Raw genomic sequence first — 19,178 nt, forward strand, 5'->3', positions numbered from 1 at the left:
GCAACATGATAATATTATTATATTGTACATTGGTAAATATAATAGATTACAATGTGCTCCTCATAAATATTCGAGGGATCATTGAACACCAAGTTTAAGGTGCAATGTGACGAGTCCATGCTATAATTATTGCTTGTTCCTAGTACTTCGTTGCATGATGCACTAAGTCATGGAGTAATCAATAATATTAAGTTCCTATTTGAATCTGAAGTCTAGACTTGCAAAATTTGGACTTGTTAGCATCGATCAATAATTGTAGCAACATGAGAATTATTGTGTACATTGGTTCATACAAATGATCACACTATGCTCTGAGAGAGAGAGGGGGCAGGGGGGGGGGGACAATCCAATTCCAAACAGCTTAGATAATTTTGGGAGAATCTTAAAAGACTTCACATGTCAGCCTTTGTGAAAGTTTTGTCATTTCAAATCATTTGGGGGGAATTTTCAAAATACTGCGCAAGTAACTTCAAATGAATCTTCAGTCACTCTGTTCCATGAACTTCCCATCACTATTTTCCCAAAAGTGTGATTGTCTGGGTCCAAAACATGTGATCATTGCCATCAAACGTCATACCCTCCATCGCTCTATTCCAATGCACCTCCCTTGGACAATTGGCTAGCATGTTGCAGCTGCACCATTCTGTCCAGCCTTGGGGATGTGCCTCATCGAACTCTACTATGCTCCACCTTCCATACGATACTACAGCTTGCTACACCTCTCCGTCCACATTTGGAGATGCATTGTCCTCATCCTCTACAACCTATTGGAGCAGTACATCACGTAGGTTGGTTCTTTCTTTATTTATTCTTTATATTTTTTCAGGCATATATGTGATATTCTATCAAGATAGTTTCCTACTGGAGGTAATCGGAATCAAGGTTGAACTTTGATAGGCAACAAAAGTAGGGTTGAACTATGATAGGCAAGAGAAGCAGTGTCATGCATTTCTATCAGATAGTATAATTTTTGCATTGTGGTAGTATAGCAAGCACACTTTTTTGCGCACATAAAAGATTGAACCCACACACATTGCAGAGAAGGAAAGACCAAGTTATTTGTTTTGCTTGGCTACGTTTAGTCCAATGCTTTCTTTTGCCCATACTATGCAACATTGTGTTGTTATTCCAAACCTATGCAGCACCCCCTTTTAAAACTACTAGTGCATGACTAGATCTGGCCATTGGGTGCTGCTAGTGCTGAGCTCTCTGGATAGAATTAAGCTAGGAACGAGCCGATTACTACCAAAACCCAATGCGACGCTAGCCCAAGATTTATAGATCAAAACTTGATGGAATTTCTTTTAAAGAATCTTTCCTACTCTACGTTTATCTTCAGCCATTGCCATCATGACATGTGGTTGTCGAGGCTCCTAGCAAGAACTCTCCTAAGAGGATGATTATAATGACCCGACGTGGTTGCAATGTCTATGTTTTGATATCAAAATGATGCGGGCATCATCATTCTCTGCCTTTTCTTTTTGAAGCATGGTTTAGTGCCAACCTAGAGTATTGGCCATCCTTTAAGTCTAGTATGCGGGTGGAGGTGGGATGTAATATCACTTGAAATAATTTTAATTCAATCAACTTTAATAATATTAATTCATTCCAATTATGATGTACTAAATAATTAATTAATCAATTAATCAACATATTGTTGATTAATTATAATCTAAATATAGTTAAGTAATTGAGAAAAATGTCCTTTTTTAAGGAGATAAGAAAAATATATAGGATTGTGTGTATCATTTTAACTTCTAATAGAGATAGGTAATTCATTTTGATACATCCAAGCGAGCTGTCCATGTCGCGTACATGTGGGATATAATGACTTCTCATCAGAAGGACTTCTAGTGTGGTTGGGAGTGAGAGAGAGAGAGGGATTTCTAGGGGGTGGAGCATTGGTGTCACAAAAGGCCATGCAAGAATGGGAGGGGAGGAAGGGTGGATGAGAGGGGAAAGAAATGCAAGGATGAGAGTGCGAGATAGGGTGGCAAAAGAGCAAAATAAGAAGAGAGAGAGGGTAGAAAGAGATGATCAAATTTGTCTCGAAATTGAGGGATCGTCCCAAAATTACTAAAATAGTCTTCAAATACCTATTCTCAACAAATTCTTGCAACAAGTACATGTAATACATCTCACTTCAAGTTTCAAAAAGCTTCCACCATGCCTCATGTTGCAACTAGACAATTGTGGATTAGAGGGAAAAAATAGATATGTTTTTGCACAACTATCTTTACAAGGTGGGTTTTGTTAATGATAGAGATGGGTTTCTTAATGGTTGGTCATACAATTGAAGATGTTGATGCATTTTTAGTCATTCTTCAGAGCACTTGAGGACAAGTTATACACTCACTCTAGCATATTGTATGAACAATTTTAACGAGTCCATGAGCTCAGGCCCTATCCCTTTTCTGATCGCAAAAGTTCTAGACTACAAAGGGTTTATGGATGGTTGCTTTTGTCAAGGCCAAGCTAAATTTGATGGACATTCAAATTCTCTTCATTTTCTCATTTTCATGCAAGATGAGACTCTAGTAAAGCATTGCAAAATGAATCATTGCATGCCAAAGGGTGGTGTCATGAAGTTGTGGAAAAGAGATGCTCTTGGAAAACGTTTGTTGCTAGTTGGGGACCCTCCCCCCTCCATCTCCACCTCCCCCTCCCCCCTCCATCTCCCCCCTCCATCTCCATCTCCACCTCCCCCCCTCCATCTCCACCTCCCCCTCCTCCCCCCTCCATCTCCATCTCCACCTCCCCCTCCCCCTCCCCCCTCCATTTCCACCACCCCCTCCCCCTTCCCCCTCCATCTCCACCCCCCCCTCCCCCCTCCATCTCCATCTCCCCCTTCCCCCTCCCCCTCCATTTACACCCCCCCTTCCCCCCTCCATCTCCATCTCCCCCTCTCCCTTCCCCCTCCATTTCCACCACCCCCTCCCCCTCCCCCCTCCATCTCCACCTCCCCCTCCCCCTTCCCCCCTTCATCTCCGCCACCCCCTCTCCAGTGGTCAATGGTATAACGGACTATATAAAATATTGGGACAAGCATCGGATTGAGAAAGGCTCACTAGACGCTTATTCTATAGACATAATTCCAGTGATTCAATATTGGGAAACATGATAAGGAGTTTAATGAAGTGGGGCGGGAGAGAGAGAGAGAGAGAGAGAGAGAGAGAGAGAGAGAGAGAGGAGTGCACACGTTTTAGCTACCTGAACACTATGTTGCAATGAACATCAACATGAATATATACATGTGAATCACTTAGGGTTAGGGTTAAGGTTAGGGTTAGGATTAGGGTTTGCCTCGAATGCCCTTAAGATATGTTGCAATTTACACCATCCTCAACACCCCCTCTTAAATTGCACTGGGTAAGTAGAGGGTGCATGTACAAGATCTTTTTATGTTTCATTTGGTGCATATGATAGCATCCAAAACTTAAAAAGAAAACTAGAAAGAATCAAAATGTCATGAGCATGTATGGACACAATGTCAATGCTATTTCACCACTTCCTCTACACCTTCAATTAATGGTTTTTTTCCTTTTCAATGACCGTGCTCTAAACTTGGTAGAGAAAATTAGCCATAATTACTTAGTTGCATTTTACTAAATGGTGAAAAAAACCCTTATAAATATCTAAATCATACCTTCCCAATAGAATTAATACGCTACATGACAAGATTTGGATTTGTCAATCAAAAGATGTAGGTTGTCAAAGTGTGGTTCTTTTCGCAATCAACAGAGATTTTTTCGAGAAAAAAAAATGTTACGGTTACCCAGCGATTTGTCCCAATTTTGAATGAGCACCTAATTTTCTAAAATTTGCCTTTGAAAAAAGCATTGCCTTCCATGCCAAATATGTCCATCCCTACTACCCTCCTCTTGTCTAATGATTTGAATCCTATACTTCTACTCTCTCTAGGGTCGTCATCTAGCAATGCCTTGAGGAATATACACTCTTAGATCGTAACCTCAACGTTACTACCGAGTAGGAATGCTTCAAGGCTACCCCTACTAGGTACAAGAGGAAACATAAATGGTACTAGGAGCCACTCACCTCCAAGTCCCTCAATTGATTGAGGTATTGGGGATTCAAGCTTAAGGATGGAGGTAACAACGTAGATTTATAATGATATAAGGGAGGAGATAATGATGTAGATTTATAATTGGATCCAATCAACCAAGTGGCATTAGGCCCTCTTGTGATAAGGCATTTGCCACTTGAGTGCTTATTTTATTAGAACCACTTGTGGGTGTGCTTTACTAACTACCCTAGTTGGACCCATTTGTGGGTGTGATATACTAACTACGCTAGTTAAAGCATTAGTACCGGTTGTGGGTGTGCTAGACTAACTACCCTAGTTGGAACATGCATAGTTAGAGATCTGTTGATGATGAGGATCTAGGAGATGATTTTAATATGGCAGATCACCGGAGTTGAGATTGTTGATCTCCACCTGTCTCACATTGAAAGGTTAATCCTTTTGAGAACCTTCCACCATGAATCACCAAACTAGAGGCCGCCTTGCTCAATTTCACCATTACGATGTAATCTTACCCAAAACACAAGCTTTCACATACTCAATCAACACTAGAACACTCTCAAGAAACAAAAAGATGGGGAAAATGAAAGCTTGATTTCATTTCAAAGGGGCATCATTAGGTCGACACCTAGTGGTGGATACTAGCTACAAGCTCACAAAAGGGCATAACTAGCTAAGACAGAAGATAGATGGTGATCACTAAGGGTCCGTTCTTTGACAAAAATTCAACTTCCCTTTTAGGGTAAACGATGGGTAAAACCTTGCCCCTATATGAGCTCATTCGGATTGTTGTGGGCCCCCTCCCTCAACTACCTTCATTTGTAAGGTGATATGCTGGAATTCTAGGAGCTGGGTTGAGGGAATCTTGTGGCATCCACATAGAATCTACAAAATCCCAACAAGCATATGCAAGCTTTATTTCATACAAAGGGAGCTTCAGATATGACAGTCAGATTGAGTGATAGGTGGCCTTGTCTGTGGTGACTGGTCCATACCACCTACAGTATGAGGCAGGAAAAACCAAGCAGGAATGCGAGAAGGCTATGTTTCGGGCTTGCAGCAAAATGCTTCAATTTACAAAAGTTTACCAAGCATTTTAATTGGGACAGTAAATGAAAAGGATACATGGACTGCTTACGTTGAAAAAGTATGCTACTTTCTAGACTTTTCAAAGAATGATTCTGATACTAATAAACTCAATCATTTCAGTGCCACTTCAAAACTAAATAATTTTGATGGCCTTTTACTGGTGAAGACAGTACATGGACTCGCATATCTTTAAAAGCTTCTGAAGGATTCCAGCATATCACTTGCTTTCCTTCCCATGTTTTTATCCCTGTCAACTGTTCCTTTTCAAATGTCAATCTTGAATCCCTTTGCAATATGTAAATAAGGCACCCCCAATGCCAACACAACCACAAACCTCCCAACAAAACAATATTTACTGCACTACAAGCTTGATCTCCCAATTGTTCTCTATACTTTCATATTATTAGAACCAGGGCCTTTTCTTTTCGGCAGTTTCCTCAGCTGTTTGAGGTGTCAAAAATGAAATCTGAACTGTTCTTGAAAGTTTTAATACCATGTTCACTGTACATTTAACCTCGATTATAAAAATTTCAAATAAACTACTCGCAATCCTGCAGCTGGGTAGCCAAGTCGCTCATAAAAATGCATATGTTAAGCGCGATCAATCAATTCCTAAAAGCTCCCAATCGACCATGTCAATTTTTTTTGGGCTAGCTGATGTAAAAAGCTTACAGAAGGATGGACATATGCCAATAGGGCAACTGTCTGAAAATAGCTGTACAACCTCCACCTCCTGTAAACCTACTTACATACCCGCCTAGCACTGGAAACCTGATCTTTATTAGAAATTGTTTAAGAAAAGCTGTACAACCTCCGCCACTTCCAGAACTAAGCTGATGAAACTGCAGTCTCCACAGCACTGGCAATGTGATGCTCAACACCACCGCTGGTAGGTCTGCAAGGAGAAATTTTAGAGAGAGATGATCCCCAAGAAGCAGCCATTAGAAATAACCAAAGATGGAACCAGGCGCATTTTTCGAATTGCTGCACCTTTAATTAGGAATGATGAGCTATCTGATCGATGTACTTACAGGCCAATCAGAATCTTGATTGAATCATATGTAAACCATTGTATCGTAACCAGAGGACCCACCAACATGATGCGTATAGGTAGGCTTCTTGTGAATAGCCCACGCAAACCAATGCTTCTAATAGCCTGTCAAAAACATGAAAGAATGTGCAGTCACTAAAATACATTAAGACAGTTCAGACAACACTTGACCATATCATGTCACATAATGGCCACTACAAATGTCAACACCAGACAGAAACCAGCAACTTTATACATTCCCATTAACACACTGACGTATGAACAAATACTTGGAGTAGAGTTTCCGCTTGTTATGGTGATTGAAAACTGAACCCCTGGGCTCCTTATATAGGCTTGCGCCCAGTGCTGCTTAAAAAGCAAAAAACCCTGATTCAAACCCTAATTCATTTGGCCCTTGCAACTCAACCCAAGAATTGCTTGCTTAGCCCTAAGCCTCCCCAAGCTACCTGAGTGCGTAAAGCACACGAGGTATCGGCCAATCCAAAACCTTTTGAATACAATCCAGATCAATGCTAATGCCGTCCCTAGAAATCTTGTGCCCTTAAGTAAATGATATCCTTCATAAAGAAGTCACATTTACTCATCTTGGCATATAGCTTATGCTGTCATAACAGAATCAAGACAATCCTAAGGTGGCCAATATGGTCCTCTAACGTCCTACTATATATCAAGAGTCATCTAAGAACGCAACAACGAAGTTGCCCAAATAGGTTCAAAATGTCGTTCATGGTTTGCTAGAAAGTTGCAGGAGCATTTGTTAAACCAAAAGGTAACATGAGAAACTCGTAATGGCCACACCGAATACAACAAGTGGTTCTTTCTATGTATTCGACATAGATGTGTATTTGGTGATAACCAATACGCAAATCAATCTTTGCGAAATACTTTGCTCCTGCCAATCTGTCTATCAAATCATCTAAGCGGAGAAGAGGGTATTTATTCTTAATTGTCACTTTATTCAAATGTTCATTATCAACACATTCTCCATGAACCATCCTTTTTCTTTCTTAAAAGGACAGATGCACCCCAAAGTGATTTACTCGGGCGTATGCAATGTCACAAGAAACGTTTCTAGAAACGCGTTTCTAGAAACGTTTCTAGATTTTTACAGGCGTTTCATCTAGAAACGCCTAAAAATACGTATTTTATAGAAGTTATATATATAATATACTTCATAAATAATTGTCTTCAGATTCTCTCTCTCTCTTGCCTTGAGACACAGGAGAAGTCTCCCCTCCTCATTGAGACCAAGAAGAGTTACAAGCGTTTGGTGCGACGCAAAAAGCGCCAATTTCTAGCCCGGAATGAGGAGGAGCTGAGAAGTTACTTTTCAGCTGTGATTCCAAGGAATTCTGGAAGAAATTCCTTCGCTTGAAATCTCAAACTCCTCTTACAGACCCGCAGGTTTGGCTTGCCTATACTTCCACTTTATATGATATTCAAGACCAGCCACAGATCGACTTATCCCATGTGCCTAGACCCACCTCCTCTGCCTTATTCTCATCCAATAGTGTCCGAGCAGCAGCTCATCGTTTGAAGACTGGGAGAGCTAAGGACCATGATGGATTGCAAGCGGAGTATGTAATCCATGGGATTGATGCCTTAGCCACAGTCCTCTCCCGTCTTTTTAACGAGTCCATTTGTACAGGTCTTCCACCTAGTTGGCTAGAAAATACTATAGTACCCATACACAAGTCGGGGGATCCTTTGGAGGCGTCGAACTACAGGACCATTATGATTGGCCATGTCATGGCCAAGATTTATGCGACCATTCTAGAAGGACATATAAATGACCATGCCGAGGCGACAGGCATGAGAGCTAGAGGGCAGGCAGGATTTCGTGCAGAGCGCTCGACTCTAGATCATATCTTCACACTCAAGGCTTTGATTGAGGAGGCGAAGTCACGTAAGCAACGGCTCTATTGTTGCTTCGTGGACTTCAGAAAGGCATTTGACACTATGCCACGTTTCAGACTCTTCCAGCGACTTCGTGACTTGGGATTCAGTGGGGAGATTCAATGGGCGATCATGGCCTTGTATGAGAGAGTCACAGGTAGAGTCAGGACACGGGCGGGGCTGTCGGGGGAAGTACGCAGTACGATAGGGGTGAAGCAGGGGTGTCCTTTGTCTCCGACACTCTTTGGTCTCTATATCGATGAGTTAGAGATGTACATACAGACGATGGGTGGTACAGGTTCTTTGCTGGCAGGATCCACGATACCGATTCTCCTCTATGCAGATGACGTGGTTCTTATTTCTTCCTCCCAGCAGGGTTTACAGGCACATCTCCATGCACTCCACAGCTTTTGTCAGGACAGAGGGTTGTCTGTAAACCTTGGGAAGACCAAAGTCATGGTCTTCAACACGTCATACCAGGTTTATAGGAGAGGCGAGTTCTCTTTCACATTTGATGGGCAGGAGGTGGAGCTAGTCAGGGAGTATACATATTTGGGTGCCACATTTAGAGGTCCAGTCTTCACCATGACGCATGCAGCACGAGATAGGATCAGTAGAGGGTATGCCGCCTTGGCTCTTCTCGAGAGGCAGTGTGCACAGTCACATTTTCAGCATCCCGACACGAAGTCCTTACTTTTCGATACGCTGGTGAGACCTGCAGCCATGTGTGCTAGCCCCTTTTGGGCAGGAGATCTCAGTGTTGCAGATTGGAGACAAGTAGAGAGGTTACAGATCATCATGTTCTCCAGATTGATCAGAGCGAAGCCCACGGTACCGCATCAGATTACGTTCGCAGAGTTCGAAGCTACACCCCTAGCGCTAGATGCAGCATTTCAGTTAGTTACATACTTGCATAGGATCAGGGCGCTCGGAGACTCAGCAACAGGCAGAGCACGATTACCGTGGCTAGCACTGACATCCTCGCAGATGTCAGCGGAGAGAGGTCATACTTTTTGTTGGTACCACACACTCTCCACATGGCTCACCTCGTTGGGCTTGGATATGGATAGGCTGCCACCATTTCGATGCAGCATAGCTGCCCCTCGCCTCCCTCTCACTCGACATGAGCTCAGCCAGGTTATCAGGGCAGATTTGTTGCAGCTACACACGTTTCGCACTTGGGTTCATCCGACGGAGCTTCCTACGAAGATGGCCACATATCGTGACCATTTTCTCAAGATTTCAGAGGATGGCTTCATCATATCCCCAGGATATATCGGCGATCATATGTCGCACTCACTCAGGATTGCCTTGGGCCAGCTCAGGGTATCTTCCCACAGATTAGACGTTGAGGCCGGCAGGATGCGTCGTATAGCTACCGGACATAGACCCAGGCGAGAGACTAGGATATGCCCTTGTTGCATTATGGGGGAGGTGGAGACTGAGGAGCACTTTGTTTGCAGATGCCCTTTATATTATGAGATCCGTGGCAGATTTCACTGTTTATTTGGGCACGGATTTGGACCTCTCTCTCGGATTATGGAGTATGAGGATCAGTATTGCTTAGCGTTGTTCATCAGGGAGATCACCAGATACAGAGAGAGATTCCTCAGAGAGCACCGTCGCATCCTTGCCAGAGACCTGTTTATTCATGAGGAGCAGGACGAGGCGCAGGACCATGAGCACAGAGATAGCCCATCTTGCGAGAGAGCACCGATGGTTCCACCCCGAGGATGTACATATGACATGATCCGACAGCACCACAGGATGATCTTACACAGAGGCCGTACCCGTCGCTTTATTTCTAGACGACGGAGGATGATTGCAGATTTTCGGAGGAGATTGCTCCATGGAGACTTGGCACCGCCAGCAACCCACTTGACACTTGCCCAGATCTTCACACTCATGGCAGGAGGCATGGTCGATGGCCATGACTTCCATCACTTCTTTGGATCACAGACCCCTTAGGGAAGACGATGTTCCTCATATTTCATATTTTACATTTTGTATCTAGGCATTTTTGGTACTCTATTTCATTTCATTTTGTATCTAGATTTTTGTAGCCATTTTTGGCATCTTAGCTGTATTACGACGAGGCCACCTAGTTGGCGCATCGTTGATGATGTATTTTCCTTTCGGATGACTTTGTGTCCCATAGGCCATGTATGGCCTTCCGTGGACCTTTAATAAAATTTATTTCTGTCTTTCTTTCTCTCTCTCTCAAAAGAGCTCTCAGACTCCTCTCAAAAGAGCTCTCAAATATCCATATTGTGCACACAATGCACATTGCACACACATATTACACAGTTGAAAGAGTAAAAAGATGCGTCACACAGCCTATAGATTGAGGTTTACAAAGACAAAAATCTTCCAGTTTACAAATTACTATTAACTAATTAGTTGCAAGTGCATATGGCTACTAGCAGCTTCAGCCCCGGCTCCATGGGAGTGGACATAGGCTTGCAATCATGCATGTTGAATCTGTCCAAGAGCTTTTGAACATACTTGGACTGAGACATAACAATGCCACGTTTCTCTTGAATAAACTGGATCCCCAAAAAGAAATGTAACAAGCCCAAGTCTGACATATCAAATGTAGCTTTCAATTGGGCCTTGAAATCTGCAATTACTTCCTCATTTGATCCGGTGAGCAGCATGTCATCTACATAAAGAATGATGACCAAAATATCCCCCCCATCCTTCTTGATGTAGAGGGTGCTCTCAGTTGGACTATTGTGCAGCCCCTTGCTGGTCAGAAAGGCATCAATTTTGGCATACCATGCACGTGGGGCTTGTTTCAGCCCATACAAAGCTTTATTCAGCTTGCATACCTGAAGTGCATTTCCTGAAATTTCAAAGCCCGGAGGTTGTTTGACATAAACCTCTTCCAACAAGTCTCCATTAAGGAAAGCTGTTTTAATGTCCAATTGATGAACATTCCATTCAAAATTTGCAGCCATGGCTATAACTGACCTGATGGTGGTCATCCTCGATGTAGGAGCAAAAGTCTCTTCATAATCTATGCCTTTTTTTTGAGCATATCCTTTTGCAACCAGCCTTTCCTTGTACCGATCAATGGACCCATCTGGCTTTCTTTTGACTTTGAAAACCCACCGTGTACCTATGGCATTCTTACTTGGTGGCAAATCCACAACATCCCAAGTCTGATTTTTATGAATGGACTGCAACTCATCGTGCATGGCATTCATCCAATGCACATTATCTTTTGCTTCTTCAAATGTCTCAGGCTCCTCCTCATCAAGAAGAGTACCTGCATAAGCTGATTCAACTGAATGAGCTCCCCCCATGTGCCTTACTGCACTACGAGTTCTGCCAGGCAATGGAGCTTCAAGCCTACTCTCCTTGAGAGTCTGAAGCAACCAATGCGGGACTGTTTTGGCTGCATTTATCTCTTGAATTTCTTGCCTGACAACTTCATCGACACCCTGAGGTTGTACCAATTCAGCTGGAGGCTGAAGCTGTACTTGTGGAGCTGGCGGAGGTTGCTATAAATTCTGAGTTTCAGCGGGGGAACCAAATGCTATAGGAAGCATCCCCTCAAACACATCATCTGAAGAGGCCGGAATCTGAAATTCAAAATTTGTATGTAGAATTTTCAGAGAATATGACATCTCTACTAACAAAAATCTTGCGTGTAGCAGGATTGTAGAGACGATAGCCTTTGCTTTGTGAACTATATCCCACAAAAATGCATTTTAGTGCCTTATCTGACAACTTGTGTCTGAACTCCACAGGCACGTGGGCATATGCTACACAACCAAAAACTCTGAAATGGTCCACTGAAGGCTTTCTCCCATGCCATGCCTCATAGGGAGTGACTGTCTTCAAAGCCTTTGTAGGAGCCTGATTTAAAATATAGTTGGCACACATGAGGCCTTCTAGCCAAAACCTGTGAGGCAACTTCTTACTTGTAAGCATGCATCTATCCATTTCCATGGCGGTGCGATTCTTCCGCTCAACTTTGCCATTCTGTTGAGGTGTAAGCCTCACTGTAAGCTGATGCATAATGCCTTTTTCTTTCTGAAATGTCTCAAATTCATGAGACATATATGCCCCCCCTCGATCTGTGCGAAGTGTCTGCACCTTGAGTCCTGTCTCATTGTCAACCATAGCCAAAGTGTTTGAAATGCATAAACACTTCTGATTTTGCCTTGAGACCATAGACCCAAGTGTAGTTGGTAAAGTCATCTATGAATGTAACAAAATAGAGATAACCCCCAAAAGCAGGTGTCCTCATGGGACCGCACACATCACTGTGAATAAGCTGCAATTTTCTTGTAGCTTTCACTGCACCATCCTTCTTGAAGGGAAGCCTATGCATTTTGCCAAGAATGCAACCTTCACATGCATGAGGAGGAGGCGACTCCAAAGGAGGTAATGCATCAACCATATCATGCCTTTGAAGTGTCATTAAGCTGCCATAGCTCATGTGCCCATACCTGGCATGCCATAACTCCGCATTCTGCATCGCAGCAATGGGAGTGCTAACTGATAATGCAAGATGGGATCTTTTTTCATATAGATCAAGCTGAAAAAGACCCTGATACAAAGTGCCAGACAACCTCAAAGCATATTCATTTTCTTTGTCTCTGACTACACAATTGTCATCATAAAAAACAACTTGAAATTCTCCTCTATTGAGTGAGGACACTGAAAGCAAATTCTTCTTTATACCTAGCACATAGAGTACATCTGAAATTCTGAAATTTGTGCCATCAGTGGATGTGAGAATAATGTCTCCCACTCCACACACTGAATAAGAAGAATTATTTGCACAAGTTACCTTCTTCTTGGTGGGTGAAGAATGCAGAGTTACAAACAGATTTTTCTTGAAGTGATGTGCTTTGAAGCACCACTATCAAAATACCAAGTATGTAGTGTCTCATCAACACTGAAAGAGCATTCATCCTTTGAAGGATCGTAACCGCAAGTAAGCATATGGGTCATCATGATTAGTGGCTGTAGTATCTGAACTACCTACTGAAAAATCTGAAGTGCAAGACAAAAAGGCATAGTGCTCTTCAACCAAGTTGGCTGCAACATCTCCTCCATCATGTCAATGTGGACCTGAGGCATTTGATACAGCCATACCGGAATCCCTTTTCTTTTCTTTGGCTATGCGCTTCTTGCACTCTCCAATATAATGACCTGGCTTCTTGCAATAATGATAGATGCCCTTCTTCTTCTGCTTGTTTGTATCACCTGTGCCTTATAAGAAGGCTGCCCAGAATCAGCTTTATGCTGATGTGTGGGCTGATGGGCATGTGGCTTTTGCTGCCCTTTACCCTTGGGCTTGAACTTAGAGAGCACAGCGTGCTCGCCAGCCCGGGTTGCCGTGTTTGTTCCTCCTGCAACACAAGTCCTACCAACTCGTGAAAGGAGAGAGGATTGCTGCCCCCCCTCAATGACAAATTCAGCGAGGTGTGGAAACCGAGATAGGACTCAGGAAGAGAGTTCACAGTGGTGGAGATCATCTCTCAATCCGGAATGACTTCATCAATGTTCAGCAATTGTTCCCTGAGATCCTGAAGCTTTGTGAGGTGAGAATTCATGGAATCTCCCTCCTCCATATGTGTATGGGAAAGTTCTCGCTTCAGAAAGGAAACCCTGGCATCGTTCCTTGCTGCAAACATACTCTCAAGTATTACCCAAGCTGCCATAGATGTCTTGCATGACCGAATATGAGGTATAATGAACCTCTTGACAGAAAGAGAATTTACTGAAAGAGCTTGTGCATCTCTAGAGTCCCATCTTTTCTGCTTTGCTGTGGGAGCTCCTGGAGCGGCTGCTCCAAACAATCACCTGTGCTGTATTTGTACCTCTACCCCTGCCTCCAGCTGTAGGAGTGACAGGTATAGGCGTTGTATCTGGTCTTCCTTCATCTCCATTGACATAATCCCAAAGATTTCTGCCAACCAAGATATTGCGAACCATGAAACTCCACAAGGAGGAGTTGGTGCCATCCAACTTATCCTCCTGTGTGAGAACCCCGAACGCCTCATTTGAGTTGTTCTGAGCCATTTTCACCAAATAATTTCAGAAAAAATACAGTAGACGGATCCAGTGAAATCCCTTCTTGGGATATAAAATGCACAAGTAAAATCTGCAAAGAATAATATGCCCACAGTGACAAATACTGTCACAGCCTGTCAAAGGCTCAAAATGCACCACTCTGCTCTGCTCAATGCCCCAAAAATCTGCAAAAAGTGGCAAAAGTCTGCAATTTGACTCGTACTGAGTCCAAAACTGTTTGCAAACTTCCAAAATGCCCTTTTATCTGCAAAATTGCAACCCAAATGCAAAAGCCCCAATTTCTTGTGGGAAATTGCATACAAAAGAGGGCAAATGATATGAAAGCCCCAAATGTTGCACAAATTGAACTCTGCTTGCAAAAGCCCCAAATTTCACTGCAAAATTGCAGTGTAATTGCGAAAGCCCCAATTTCTCGCCAGAAATTGCATCCAAAACAATGGCTCACTGCACAAATGCACCTGTGTGCACATGCAAACAAAAGAGCCCCAAAATGTACTTATAGTACGGGGCTGCAACCTCAAAGAACCTTGAAGTTGGGAACAAAAGTATATAGACAACTGCACAAAAAGCTGTACGGTCGATAGTGTACGGATGCCAGTGTACGGACGAAATGTACGGATGTATGGATTGGATCTGCGAGCAGGGAGCTTGGAGCAGGGAGAACTTGCGGGCAAGGAGCAAGGAGTAGGGCAGGGAACTAGGAGCAGGGTCTTGCTGCTCTGATACCAAAATGTTAGAAAAGAGAGTGTGAGAGCAAGAGAGCTGAACGTAGTGCTTGCAATAGAAGAAGTGACTACTACAAGAAGTGGGATGGGTTTTGTCTAAGTGACAAAACCTTATCCTTTACTAACCGTAGTTAGTGAACTAACTGTGGTTAGGGGGAAAAACCTCTAAAGCAGGAAAAAGTGTGCCCCTAACCTACTTATTACATTACATTGGTCACTACTAAATTATAATAATAATTCTAACAAATTCCTTGGTCTTAAAATTTTACATTGGTTATGTGCTAAATGCAAATTGTTATATGACAAATGCAAGGGCTATGTTCTAAATTGGAAGTGCTATATGCTATATGCAAATTGATATAAACCCAAGGAAGGGCACGTTCCTTGGTCTTATAATTGTTGGAGAGGAGGTGTGCCAACTCTCCCCCCACACAAATGTGTGGTTATGTGCTAAATGCAAGGTACTATAAACAAAATGCAAAGTGGTGTGTGCTAAATTCAAATTACTATGGGAAAAATTCAAATTTCTTTATACTAAATGCAAATTGAAACGAACTCAAGGCACGTTCCTTGGTATTATAGTTTTTAGAGAGGAAGTGTGCCATCTCTGCACCCATACAAGTCTGTGGTTATGTGCCAAATGCAAAGGACTATGTGCAAAATGCAAAGTGCATTGAACTCAAAGTGCTATGTGCTGAATTCAAATTACTATGTGCAAAATTCAATTTCCTAAAAACAACACGTGTGGTTATATGCTAAAATTACAAAATCCAAATAAGACATTCTTTATCATTATAGCTACCTGCCCAGATCTAGTTTAGTGAGCTGTTGTGTAATTTCAGCATGTTTGCCATTCATTGTGGCCTGCATGGCAGCCATCTCCCTCTTGAGGATTGCATTTTTTGCTCTAAGTTCCTCCATGGCTTTGCAGCCCCCTTCTAAGGTCCCTTGCATATCTCTCATTTGCTGTAGTTCAGTCCCTAGTGCATGTATCTTGTCATTGAGGCTGGTTCTCTCAGTTGCCCATCCTACTTTCTCTTTCTCCCATTCTTCATGCTTTGCCTTTTCTTTCCTCCACTCCTCTTGTATTTTCCCTCCTTGCTTCTTGATTCATTAAGTGTCTTATCCACGTGAGCCTTCTAAGCCATTAAGGCCACATTTTTGGCTTCCAAACTATAGGTCCTCTCAATGAGTGCAAGGCATATTTTGTTGAGGCATATCAGTACATCATTTGTTGTTTTGTGATGTCCCTGATGATGAGAGGGCTATCATGGCATTATCCAGAGCTTGTTTGTCCCATGTGTCTTCTATGAACCCTCGAGTAGGCATTGTAACTGAAAAAATCCCTTGTGATGAAACCTTCAAAAATCTGAAAGTGTACCTCAAGAAATTTCTTGGAGCGCTTTGGTGTTTTCTTGGAGTGTTCTTGATGCTTTCTTGGAGCTGTCTTTTCGTCTCTGATCCACTGTGTGTAGGTCCGAAGTGTGCTGGCAGCAAATAGTTTTGGCCGTGGAGCTTGGAGCAGGTCGGGGCCTGTTGCGCACTATGTCGAGCCCTAGGCAATGCCTAGGGGCTGTAGAGGCTGCGCTGGGCAGCCTAGCTTGGCTTGGCCAAGCTAGTGACTGCTCACAGCAGTCACGTGGCCCAGCAAACAGGGCTAACAGCCAGGCGACCACAGCGTGGTACAGCCCACAGGGCCTGGAAGAGGCCCACAACACCAAAGATGGCGCCATTGGAGGTGCAACAACAGTGGGTGGAGTAACCAGAACAGTGCGATAACAAACAGGCAGCGGGTCCCTAGTACGGCTGTGTGAAGGTAGGTCGGGTGGCAGAGAGAGAGAGAGAGAGAGAGCGAGAGAGAGACGTCCTTGGGAGGCCTCGTGGGCCTATGGGACAAAGTACACCAAGGGAAAATAACTCAGAAGGGCTGAAGCAAAGGGTGCACTAGGGCCCTTGATGAGTGCTATACTAAGCTAAAGAGCTCAAGAGCTCAAACAAAACTCAAATACAAGCTAAAAGCTGAGACTCAGAAGGCGAAACCTGGCACCGTGGTGGCTCTCTGATGGCTTGCAAGGATAGTCTGTTGAGTTGTCTTGCGCTGTGGTGGGGGACGTGGTCTCATTCCTCTGGATCTGATGGGCAATGTCAAGAGTGATGTCTCGTCTTTGGCAGTCCCCTTTGTGAAAAGCTGAGATTGGCCGGACCTCAATTGTATGTGCACTGGTCACTCTCCATGTTGTGTGTGGTCCGTGCGTCCCTCACCCGGCAGCGTTGTGGCTGCTCTCTTTGCTGATCCATACTGCCCTCATATCAGCTAGCTCCTCCTCCTCCACCCCACTGTGTCTTGTAGCTGTCTCAAATGCATAATAATCAGTGACATGCCTCTGTGCTCGGTCTACCTCAATAACCTGTGGCGTTTTCACCTCTTGTTGCTCTCTGATCTATCTCAATAGTGTCTTTGTGTCATCGCATCTCAATCAGATAGAGCCCAATGCAGACCTGGTCATGGAAGTGGATCAATTGTGAGAGTGGCCGTGCCCCTCCTATAAGAGACGATGGTATCGTCCTCAGATCTCACAGTAAGCTGGGGAGATACATAGAAAATGTTCCTTTGTCTTGACCTCCCAAGCGTGCACAACCTACAGATCTATAGCTCTCTCTCCCTCAATCCTTAGCTGATGGGACGAGACATGCATCTGTCCAATGGCAATCCTCAGTGCATATGAGACTCTTCTATCCTCTAGGTACTGGGGTTTAATGATGAGTCCATCTTCTGACATTCTCAAGAAGTGGTTGTGATAGAACTATATCTTAGTGGGGAACTCCTGGTCCTCCCGCCTCGCACCCAAGTCCGAGACGTATGGAGCTTGAGGAGATCTAACTGTTATGATACGGTTAATCTCATCTCGTGGGGTCCACTCGAGCGGTGCATCCTAGCTGTACTGAAAGGGGGGAAGCTGATCCATCTGAATACTGTGATTGGCAAATCATATGGATATGCGTGCATACCATACTGTATCTAGCCGTTTGGATGACTTTAGTGCCAGCCTCGGTATCCCCAGTGAGCTAGGGCCCAAACTCTATGGAGGAATGTCAGTGTTCTAAAAAATGGCATCAACCTGGAGAGGTGTCATGGCGAACTCTGCTTGTACTATTTGATGAGAGGCTGAGGGCTTACCCGAATCATCATAGACCCCATAGTCACCTATACTGCTCAAATCTCCTCCACTCTTGTCGCCAAAAGATCACTCCCTCAAAAAGGTGCTGCATACATGGCAGCCAAAGAGAGAGAGAGAGAGAGAGAGAGAGTGTGTGTGTGTGTTTATTAGAAGTCTTCGAAAGACCAAAAAGGGTTTGTGAGACTAAAAGAAGCTGATACAATGAGCTGAAGGGTGTCAACTTCAGGATTCTTTGAAGATGGGCTGCATACGCCCAGTGTCACCAAAAAACTCGTTTCGGGGCACCAAAACGCGAAGAAACGTTTCTTCGAAACGCCCGAAACACGCAATTAGGGCGAAACGTTGCCTGTCCAAAAATCCGCCGCGACGAGTTTCTTGCAGATTTTGGCCGCCGTTTTCGTTTTTTCGCTCCTCCCGCGCCGCTCCATTGCTTGCCTTGCTCCAGCCTCCTAGTGCCTACCATCTACAGTCTACTCTACCCTCTACTCCACCTTCTAGTCTCCTCTACTCTTTACTCTCTACTCTACCCTCGGGCCTCTACTCTACTCTACTCTACCCTCTACTCTAGTCTGTACGGTTTAGGGTTTATACTTTGAATCTTGAATCTTGAATCTTAAAATTTGATTCTGAAATTTGAATTATAAAGTTAAAAGTTTATTGTTTGAACTATGGGCCATGGAGGGGACCTTTGACCATGCATCTATTTTGGCTTTGAATTTGTGCCACCACCACATAAATCTTTGCATGATTGTGATTCCATCTCCGATAGGAATGCCCAAGTGTCGAATTACCTAGCCTCTAGTAGATCTCATCCACTCCGTTGGGTCTCTCCTTGATACGAATAGAGCTTTTGACTTGTCCCACTGAATCCTGGAGCCTGAAGCCACATAATGCAGTTCAAATAGACCGAGGACCAACTTCAGCTGCTTAGGGTCAGCCTTGCATATGGAGTTGGAGTCATTCGCAAACAGCTAAGCAAAGAGTGGTGAGTTTGACCCCGGCAACCTCATGGGATCCAAGGAGCCTCTTGAAATCAGTTTTCGGAACATGGCGAGTAGCGGTTTAGTAGTCAGAGCGACTAGCAAAGGTGCCAAGGGGCATCCCTGCCTAATGGACCCCTTTAGTTCAAAAGACCCTACCTC

At 43.8% G+C, this 19,178-nt stretch overlaps 1 protein-coding gene across 1 annotated transcript in view; it reads right to left on the reverse strand.

Annotated features, from left to right (window-relative positions):
- Window positions 1-5,286: 5,286 nt before the first annotated feature.
- Window positions 5,287-19,178, reverse strand: part of PHT3;3 (phosphate transporter 3;3) — a 65,699-nt gene continuing 51,807 nt past the window's right edge. Inside the window, exons 5-6 of the mRNA XM_087371826.1 lie at window positions 6,163-6,287; window positions 5,287-6,026 (exon numbers count right to left, since the gene is read on the reverse strand). Coding sequence (XP_087227952.1) covers window positions 5,960-6,026; window positions 6,163-6,287 — 192 coding nt within the window. The 3' untranslated portion in view covers window positions 5,287-5,959. The remainder of the gene's footprint in view (window positions 6,027-6,162; window positions 6,288-19,178) is intronic.

Source organism: Dipteris shenzhenensis, chromosome 33 (genome assembly GCF_047967505.1).
Source record: "Dipteris shenzhenensis isolate YYH24624 ecotype China chromosome 33, Dip_SZ_1.0, whole genome shotgun sequence".
In the NCBI taxonomy this organism is placed as follows: domain Eukaryota; kingdom Viridiplantae; phylum Streptophyta; class Polypodiopsida; order Gleicheniales; family Dipteridaceae; genus Dipteris; species Dipteris shenzhenensis.